The 10,601-nt window shown below is 39.4% G+C and overlaps 1 protein-coding gene across 2 annotated transcripts in view; it reads right to left on the bottom strand.

Moving 5' to 3' along the window:
• Positions 1-10,601, bottom strand: part of sos2 (son of sevenless homolog 2 (Drosophila)) — a 72,017-nt gene that overhangs the window by 7,475 nt on the left and 53,941 nt on the right. For both annotated transcript variants that reach the window (XM_057858866.1, XM_057858867.1), the window contains exons 17-22: positions 9,286-9,403; positions 9,040-9,212; positions 5,680-5,796; positions 5,226-5,490; positions 5,111-5,152; positions 2,427-2,530 (exon numbers count right to left, since the gene is read on the bottom strand). In XM_057858866.1, coding sequence (XP_057714849.1) covers positions 2,427-2,530; positions 5,111-5,152; positions 5,226-5,490; positions 5,680-5,796; positions 9,040-9,212; positions 9,286-9,403 — 819 coding nt within the window. The remainder of the gene's footprint in view (positions 1-2,426; positions 2,531-5,110; positions 5,153-5,225; positions 5,491-5,679; positions 5,797-9,039; positions 9,213-9,285; positions 9,404-10,601) is intronic.

Genomic DNA, 10,601 nt, shown 5'->3' with positions numbered 1-10,601 from the left:
AGTCTGAACTGTCAAGTCCCCCAAATCGAAATTCATGCATGAATTACGTCACCTAAGAGAGAGAGAGAGAAGGTGCTATGGTAGCGATTGAGCTGTGGTTATTTGTGTCCTCTTTTTGGAAATCAAAATATGATCACCCTTGAATGACGTTGAGCCAGCATGTGTGGTCATTTGTTTTAATGCTCCTGCGCATGCGGGTGAGTTTGCTCAGCGAATCTTGGCCTGCGAATTAGTGCGCATGCGTGATACTTAAACAGGCTCCATGGACAAAGGCAGTCTGAACAGATACGCGAAAAAAAACATGGCGAAAAAAACGGAAATGTACATTAGGACCTGGGGTATGAACCTTGCCTAAGTGAGCAGCGTGAGCGGATTTGAGTGGACTCAATGAAGCATTTATTAAAGACAAGCATTTTGCTACATTATTCTTGTTTAAAAATAATTTGGTGGGACAGTAACATGTTTAAAACCATATTAAAATATACAAAAGTTTTTTTTTTTTTTTTTAATCAGACTATGGGGGGGAAAACATCTTAAATGCAGTGTTGGAAGTAACGCCGTTATAAATAACACCGTTACATAACGGCGCTATTTTTTCAGTCACGGGGTAATCTATTTTTTCCGCCATTACAACGCCGTTACCGTTACTGACGGTCAAAAGCAGAGCGTTTCTTGCTCTGAATAAATTGAAGAAACTACCAGCCGTAGCGAGTCTACTCTGCTCTGTTTATTTGTCATCCAAGACTTGGGGTGCGTTCAGGTTTGAGAATAACAATTCTAAATCAGATGAAATCGTGGCCCTGCGACATCATCATCCAACTAAGGACGCTAGAGCGCTATTATGACAGGAGGGTCTAAACAGCAGATTAAAAGACTAACGTAATTTCCCGAATATAACACGCACTTTTTTCCCCAAAATCAACTTGTAAAATCATGGTGCGCATTATCAACGGGTACATGGATGGAGACAGAAATATATAGATATTACATATATCTATATAAACCGATTTTTTTTTAATTGACAAAGCCACGTTGTGTTGAAGGAACGTATGCGGCGACCCGTTGCCGACAATTACGGTACGTGACGTCACCATTTTGTTTCACTCTAATCGGCCGAATGATTTCATTTGTGTTAAATTCTGCTTTTTTCACTCTTCATAAAGCACAGAATTTAGTTTCTTGAACTCATTTGAGTCAACGTTTATTGCAGCTCCGCAACTCAGACCATAACAAACGTAAGTACACAGACTTCCTGTGTCCATCAACTATATCTGTCCCTCGGGAAACTCAAACCCGAATAACAATAGTTCCTATTGTTACTGTCGTGTCGACAGCGATGAGCTCTTACAGATTTCCGACTTATGTTCTCACTTTCATTTTACTGTATCAATCCATGGAAGAAACATTTATTCATCATTATGAAACGAGCAAGTCATACAGCAGCCTTTAAAAGAAAAGTCACATCTGTTTTGTTTTCTCCTAGATTCTGGTAAGTTGGAGAAGTTGTCAAATCATATTATTACTGCAAATATTGTCAGTTTATGGTAATGTTTTGAGCTACGAATGTGCTATGCTTGTGCTGTGTTTCACCAGTCAGTAAAATGACATTTCTGTATCTGTACACGAGCTCTGTTTTCTTGTATTCTTCTATTTATTGGTGCTAAAATTAGGGTGCATGTTATAAACGGGTACAATAATTTTCCCTAGAATAAATTTGGGGTGCGCATTATACTCGGGTGCGCCTTATATCCGGGAAATTATGGTAATTTCTCGTCATCTGCGCTTTGCCAAATTTTTGTATATAGCCGAATCATCTCAAAATATGATTCTAATTCACATAATAATGCTATTTAAGATTTTTTTATGTTGTCACAGGCACTCTAAGCAGCAATCTACAAACTGTGTGCCATCTGCGACCCAGTTTTATTGGCCAGCAGCAAATTATGAAAATCTCATTGAATATGGCTCGCACAAGCAGCTTGAGTTAAGCCTACATTCTGTTGCAATTCTCAGCTTCAACACTAAATGGAGCTACTCACTTAAACAGTACCTTTCCATTAGCTCAGGGATCAAAACATGACATGTTGAAATCAATGTAGGAAACTAGAATTTCAGTATTTTGTTGATGTCATATAAAAAAATAATCCAGTGTGATAAATTGAGCTACCACATTTGTGATGTGCTTGAATTTTTGGCGGTCGCTGGACATTTTCTCCTTGTTCTATTACGTTTGTTTCAGTAGTGTACATATTTATAGCATTTTGATACATATGGATCATTTTGTTGCCCTTCACTCATTCATTGTCAGGGACAATTGTATTCAATTCTGTTTTGCAATGAATACTTCAACTTTTCAAATAAAATATAAATCCTAAAAATTTGCTTCATTTATTTTCATGGATGTCACATGTAGTGAAAGGCCTTACTTTGGTTTCCGACACAGTGTCCTTCCTCCGAGGTGGAAGCGGCGGCGGTTTGAGGAACTCCTCTCCCAATTGGTGGAGGCTACCGCAGGAAACTGATTGGAATTCTGCCAGAAAGTCCAAGAGGCATGCGCACAAACAAACCCGTTAGAAGTAGTAGTAAATCTCTGAGTGCAAAATTTCCAGGGACAGGCTGGTATTGGATGGTTGTCCAAATGGATTGCTGTATTTTTTGGACTATAAGTCGCAGTTTTTTTTTTTTTTTTCATAGTTTGGCTGGGAGTGCGACTTATACTCTGGAGCGACTAATGTGTGAAATTATTAACACATTCTTATATCATTTCACATGTAATTTTGGTGTTTTGGGGTGACACTGATGGTTTGGTAAACTCATTATCTGAATAGGCCTTAATAGCGATGTTACGTTAGCATACCGGCCACGTTCGCATTTCGTTGTTTACGCATCATGTAACATTATCATATTGTACACTTATTCAGCATGTTGTTCTCTATTGTATTTTTATTTTAAATTGCCTTTCAAGATGACCTATCTGTTCTATGTGTTGGATTTTATCAAGTAAATTTCCCCCAAAAATGCAACTTATACTCCGGTGCGACTTATGTTTTTTTTTCCCCTCTTCATTGTGCATTTTTGTGCTGGTGCAACTTATACTCATGTGTAGGCCTGTTGCGATAACAAATTTTAGTGTGCGATAATTTATCTCATAAATTATTGCGATATGCGATATTATTGCGCCCCCCCCCCCCCCCAAATTTTTAAAAAAAAAAAAACAGTTTACAATAACAGTGAGAATATAGTATATATCAATAGATCAAGTACACCCATTTAAACGCGATATTTACTCTTAAATTCAAAAATACTTTTTAAGAAATCACAATGAAATACAATAGACCATGCCTCTTAAGTAAAAGACAACAATACTAATACCGCACAGAAACACAGAATAAATTAAATGTGTTTTTCAAGAAAAATAAATAAAATTGCACTTAATAAATTAAGCATTTAGGCAAAAGACAACTTTTCCCCTCATAGCTTCTGCCATGATGTTCCATACAGATGCAACGATCCAGTTAAGTCACGGTTCGGTACGATTTTCGATACAGGGGACACGATTTTTGATTCGATTAAATACATTTAATGCTCTGAAAAGAAAATAACAATTTTATTTTTTTGTTTAGGGTTTTTTTTTTTTTTTTTTTTTTTTTTGCTAACGAGCAAAAATTAAATTGCCATTGTATAAACATGCATTTTAGTGCATAATATTTATGTGCTTACTTCTTACGGATCTGAAGAAATTTTGAATAAAAGTGCTGAGAACAATCTTTACTGCTTGTAAAGTGAGGCGGGGCACACTGTTTATTGCTATTACTCTCTTAGCAGTTATGTTTACTACATGAGCAAGACATCCTACTTGTGGTCCGAATCCATCTTTGTCACGTACTGAATTAACAATATTTGCAGCATTATCTATAGTCACTGGTATGGATTGATTTGGCCTTCTTAACTTCCATTCAGTCATGGCGGTTTATAATTCATCGATGTAGTATATGGACAACGTGTCCCTTAATCACTCTGGGCTCACGTAGCAGATGACATGGGACGTAGCACATCTAGTTTGCTATTTCATGATATCTAGTGTGTGATTGCATTAAAAAAGTAAACAAACGCCACAGAAGTCATGTCTGCTCATTACTGTACAACTCCAGCATATGACAATTGACTTTCATAAACAGGACGAGTTTGAAGCACAGCGCTCTTAATTTGCCACTCAATGTTCATCATGTCCGTTGTCAAAGAGAGGTTGTTCGTAGCAGCCAAGTTGGTAACAATGTTTTGGCGGACTTCGTTGTAAATATCCGCGGTTGTGCCGAAAAATATCCTCCCCGCGTGAAATGTCACCCCTGACGGGAGCACCCACACGTCAACAGCACCGGCACGCCGGAGATGGTCCGCAGTCAATCCGGAGCACTGATGCGGCCGATATACGTTGAACAATAGGATAAAATGGGAACGATTGGCTCCAGCGCTATTTTTTGCAGGAGCTGGAACGAAGATCCAATTTGCGCAGTTGGTAACATGGAATCTGAACTTTTAACAGCACGTCTGCCACACGCGCGGCGATAAATCGCAGCTGAAAAATTACCGCCTTCATTTTTATTTATCGTGCGATAAATGGAATTATTGCATATTTCGACAGGCTTACTCATGTGCGACTTACTAGTCCGAATAATACGGTAGATGTCAAGCACCGTCAATGGCACTAAAACATGAGCATTCACTGCCAGTCCTTCCAGTTTCAATGAATTACAAAGATTTAAAAAATAATAATCTAATTTTAGAGTGTTATTGGGGGCCCATCTTAAATTTATTTCATATATATTTCGTTCATTCTTTATAAAATATATTTGAAAAAACATCCATTTTTTTAATTACATAATTTTACTTGATACCTGGAGTGTCCTTTTGTGGACATCAAATTTTGGGTGCCATCCTTGTTTATCAAATGTTAATATTTTGGCCTACATGACCCAAAAAAGTGATGTTCACAAAAAATAAGCCCCACCAGACTACAAACCACAGGGTTCAAAGTGTGTGCGTTTGTGGCTGTTACAGTCTATCAATTATGTCAGCCCTAGTATAACCACCAGTCAGACTGAAAACTCACTTGAAGGCGGCAGAAGAACCGGCGCAAAGATGGAGTTGGATCCTGTGAGATACAAAAGGAAAAAGTCAGATTTCTATTTGAAATTCCAAAAGCACTTATCGGGCCGCCGACGCACCGCCATATGAGCTGCTGAGGTCGTGCTCGGCGAAGACCGAACCCAGGTCCGAGGAGGCCGACTGCGGAGGCGTGGGTGTGTTGGGGGACGTAGGGACCGAGGCGGACGCCGGCGTCTCCGCGTCGGTCTCGGCGATGCTGCGGAAGGTGATCTTATGTGCCGGCTCCCTCTCCAGAGGCACCGGGTGGCCCTTCAGAGTGCCCGAGGTAGACGTTCGCACGGGGCGAACCCCAGGTGATTTCAGCGTGTATGTCGTCTTCCTGGGCTGGGATCGGGAGAACCATTGTTAATAAACCTTACGTGCCGCCAAATTTGTACCCAATAGTATCCAAGATAAACTCATTAGTTGCAATTGCCGGCGATAGACTTCCAAGCCATCCCCCTGTTGCAGAACAGATAGACTGGATGTCAATCGCTGTCAACGGCAACCGATGAGTGGTGGGTGGCGTCTTACAAAACGAGGCGCTTGTCTGCAATTCCTGGGCTCGATCTCCATGGACATGTTGAACAAGTAATCCGAAAACTCCTTCTCACTCTGGGTTCCCATCGGGTTCAAGTTTTCAAAAAACCTCTGAGGATTCAAAACAAATGAGTCAACGGTAACATTTTTATCACTTGTTTGAGACTCCACCCCGAATATGATGTTCCGTAAACCATATTAGAGCTGAAACGATTACTCCAGTTTAAAAATTGATCGAGGAATTTTATTCACCTCAAGGAATCGTCTAATTTTGCCAGCTCTAAGCGTCACGTTTTGCCCGGACTACTTTTAATGCGGCACAACGCGCTGACATCATGTACGTACCGGAAGAAAACAGCGGCAGCGGATATATTTGATTTCAACCATGCATCGATATAAAGATAACGACAAAGATAAGTCAGAAAATGTCAAAAGTGTGAGAGCATTTCAAGCTGGACACCACGGCAAACACCGTTTCATGTATTCACCGTAGGACAGCGCTTGCATAACACTACCCCCGCCCTGCCCTGGCTACCCGCGGTCGCTTCAGTTTCCCCGGCTGGACGCCGTGACAGATGACTCTACAGAGGATTTAGAACGAGTTATAATAATTTCATATTAAAATCCCTCTTAATGTTTTCATTTCAATAAAATTTGTAAAATTATTTTAACTAGTAGGTAGCCATTGTTGTTGACATCGCAGGGCGGTGACGTCAAATGGCCACGCTGCCGGAATTCCACGTGTCACTATTTATTAAAAAAAAAAAAAAAAACTCACTCTTTAATTACGTAAGGTAATGATTTGAATACGCCACAATGCGTCAATGGCGAGTTTTAAATTAATTAGGGATCAAGCCAATTAGTGCGTTTTGTCCCTTGACTGATGCCGTAGTTTTCCTTTAATCCACAGTGGGGTCAAAGCCAGAGAGAAAGGAGAGTGGACACAGGCGTTCCTTCAGCAACTCCTTCACAAAAATAATACTCATATCTCTCAAAAAATAATGTTCACAAAAAGGAAAGTGCTTCAGCCTGTATTAAAGAGGCCCTATTCTCAGACAGTTAACAAGGCAAAGAGAACTGGCATTCACGAATTTACAATCAAAATAGATATGTAAAATACACATAAAACTTTGGTCAAACTCTAAACATTTTAGTAACTCGCAATGGTAAATAGTGCTGCAACGATTAATCGATTAACTCGAGTATTCGATTAGAAAAAAATATTTGAATTAAATTTTGTTGCTTCGAGTATTCGTTTAATTAAAGTGGCGTTGTAATGGTTTATTTTAAAAGTGTTTACATTTAGTTTTATTGATTAGGGTGGATACACTGCCCTCTGGTCTGCCTCATTTCACATGGCTGAATCCAACTGCTCGCTAATAAGACTAACGTAAGCTAGGTTTTTGTTTGGGCTAATGTTTTTTAATGCATTCTTAATTTAGCTAAAAAGTATATTTAGCCGTTTTTTGAGCGAATATGAGTCTGAACCATTTGTTAAGAGCATTGTTAAAAAAAAAAAAAAAAAAAAAAAAAAAAAAAAAAAAAGTTAGCACTTTATAGCATTTAAGCTAGCGGACTTTTGCTGTGTAATTTAGCTAGTTGTTCCTTTTGTTGTGCATAGATTCTCATTTTTTTTTTTATACTGTTTGAGGCTCAGTTCAGGTATTTTAATGTATCATGTTCCTTATCTGATTACTCGATTATTCGAACTAACTAGTTCATCGGTTAATCGACTACTAAAATAATCAATAGCTGCAACCCTAATGGTAAATGGTAAATAGTGTTATACTTGTATAGCACTTCTCCACCTTTCAAGGTCCTCAAAGCGCTTAACATTACATCGTCATCGCCTACTGGTGACGCACCACAAGAAGCAACGTGGGGTTCAGTATTTTGCTCATGGATACTTGGACGAGTTCATCAGGGCGGAGATTCAAACCCACAACCTCTAGGTTGAGGGACAACAACTTTACAACTGAGCCACGCCACCCCACGTTTAGCCGAAATATACAAACTGTGATTTTGGGAGCCATCATTAGGAGTCTTGTTTGTTGTGAAGACAACACTCAGTGAACGTAAATCACAATGGACGCACACTAAACATCAGTCGAGGGACAAAACGCATTCTTTGGCTTGATCTCTTATTAATTTGAAACTCGACATTGACACCTTTTGGTGTATTTAAATCAATACTGTACATAGTTTAAGAGTGACACTGTGAAGTACGGCAGCATGGCCATGTGACATCACCGCCCTGCAACGACAACATTGGCAAGCTACTATTTATTTTTTGATATAAAATTTTAAAATTTTATGAAAACTAACACCTTAAGAGGGGTTTTAATATCAAATTATCATAACTCGTACTAACATTTATCTTTTAAAAACTACATGTCTTTTTATCCGTGGTACCCTTTAAGTGAACGTAGCGCAAATAAATGAGATTAACGTTACTGTACCTTGCTAACGTAACGTTAGCCTTGCGGAGAGCTAGGTTTCTATTGATTATGACTACTGTCGATGCGTGGCTAACGTTTCTTTTCATACAGGCTTTATTTAATCTATAAAAACACAGCGCTGTAGACTATTGGACTATTTTGGCTGTAAAATAAATGCATAATAAAGCTAACTGCCAATTTTAGCTCAATAGTCATTGATGGATAAAACACCTAGTAGCACTGGTGCCTAATGTGCTCCAATACAGCAGGTGTCATACATTTAAGTTGAACACTGCAAAAACCAAAAATCCTATCAGGACTTACAATTTAGACTTAAAACTTTTGGAAATGGAAATTGAAACACGTGAGAAAAACACCGCTAAAATATAGGATTTTTTAAATAAGGTCTAGAAGATTTTTGAGTGAAAGCAGTGAATTTGTTGTTTTTATTTTTCTAGTCACATCTGAGATGCAATTGTTGGCGGTTTTCAAAAATGTACATCTAAATAAAGACAATGATTGTCTAAAAATGGTTCAACATTAGGTGAAATGTCTTTATTGCTTTATTGCGTTACCTTTAAAAAAAAAAAAAAGTTTTATCCGATTACTCGATTATCGATGGAATTTTCAGTAGAATACTCGATTACTAAAATATTGGATAGTTGCAGCTCTAGTCTATATATGACAAATAAAGCCTGGGCAATAGACGTCCAATCCATTTGGACTGGGAGTGGCTGGCAGCATTCAAATGGCACTAAAATATGATCATTCAATGCGAGCCCTCCCAGTTCAAATGGATTTGGTGTCTATTGCCGTCAATGGCAGTGAACGACTTACTAATTAGGATCCACATTGTCATAGTTGAGGAGACAAAACGGAATGAGATGTTCTGTGGCTGTCGCCGTTGTGCACTCACCCGAATGTCGTGCTCCACTTTAAGGCAGTAGGGCTGGTTCTGGTACTGTTGGATTTCGCCGGTGATTTCGGCGACTTTTCTCCGCTTGCTGAAGTTGATCAACTCCTTGCCGTGGCGTTTCAGAAAGTCTGGGTTGCCCTCCTCTGTCTTGAGGATGTTGGTCAGGTAGATACCTATAAAAAAGGGGCCCACATTTGAACCCAAAGTGGAACTGAACGCAGACGGCGAGGCTTGCGGCGGACTCACCGAAGAAAGGCACACAGGGCGGGTTGATGGACTTGAGTTTGGCTAAGTACTTCTTGAAATGGTCTTGACTCAGTTCCACAGCCTCCTCCAGGATTTTCTTCTTCCTCTCTGGTATGGCCTGCACAACCACACACGAATGAGTTCACCCTTTTTAGACATCCATTCAATTTGTCCAGATGGATTACTGTAATTTTCAGGCTATAAGGCGCACCTGACCATAAGCCGCACCCACAAATTTGACACGAAAACATTATTTGTTCATAGATAAGCCGCAACGGACTGTAAGCCGCAGCTGTTCTCACTGTATTATGGGATATTTAAACCAAAAGATTTTAACTGGTAACACTTAATCTGACAGCGGTGTCATAAGAATGTCATAATCATGACATGACACTGTCATGAGCATTACTAGAACTACCAAGGGTGGATTGGTTAATACAAATCAGCATAACTTTTGTGAGCATTGAGGTCCTCATTAGTCATTCCAATTCACACTCACAAAACCACAGGGTTGGATTGCTCCAATTAGCATCTTGAGTGTTTGCAAGGCAAGGATGCCTTGGCTTTGTCGGACAATGGACCGCTCAGGCAGGCAATCGGGCGGACAACCTTTTTACATCTTCCAAAAGCTGCAGTTTGCCTACACTGCTGGCCAATAGTATTGGCACCCCTGCAATTCTGACAGGTAATGCTCGATTTCTCCCAGAAAATGATTGCAATTACAAATGCAAATCATTTTTGCTTGCAGTGACAAAACACAAAAGAGAACTTAAAAAAAAAAAGCATTATCATCTTACACAAAACTCTAAAAATGGGCCAGACAAAAGTATTGGCACCCTCAGCGTAATACTTAGTAGCAAAACCTTTAGACGAAATAACTGCGAACAACCGCTTCCGGTATCCATCGATGAGTTTCTCACAATGCTCTGCTGGAATTTTAGACCATTCTTCTTTGACCAACTGCTCCAGGTCTCTGAGATTTGAAGGGTGCCTTCTCCAAACTGCCATTTTCAGATCTCTCCAAAGGTATTCTATGGGATTCAGGTCTGAACTCATTGCTGGCCACTTTAGAAGTCCCTAGTGCTTTCTCTCAGACCATTTTACTACCTAGTAACTACTACTAACTATTAATTACTAGGTATTTTACTACCAATTTATGAACATTTATATTTTCTCCAAGTCCAGCTGGAATCATAGCCACGTTACTAAATCTGTCAAGAATTCAGCCAGTGAAGAGTAATTTAGTGGAGAAAATAAATTACCTTACGTACCGCCTGACAGACAAGTTCGCCTTTAGACAACTATTCTTTTGAATG

Source organism: Corythoichthys intestinalis, chromosome 15, assembly GCF_030265065.1.
Source record: "Corythoichthys intestinalis isolate RoL2023-P3 chromosome 15, ASM3026506v1, whole genome shotgun sequence".
Lineage (NCBI taxonomy): Eukaryota > Metazoa > Chordata > Actinopteri > Syngnathiformes > Syngnathidae > Corythoichthys > Corythoichthys intestinalis.
The sequence above is the reverse complement of the archived record's forward strand: the minus strand, read 5'-3'. Positions and strand labels throughout refer to the sequence as shown.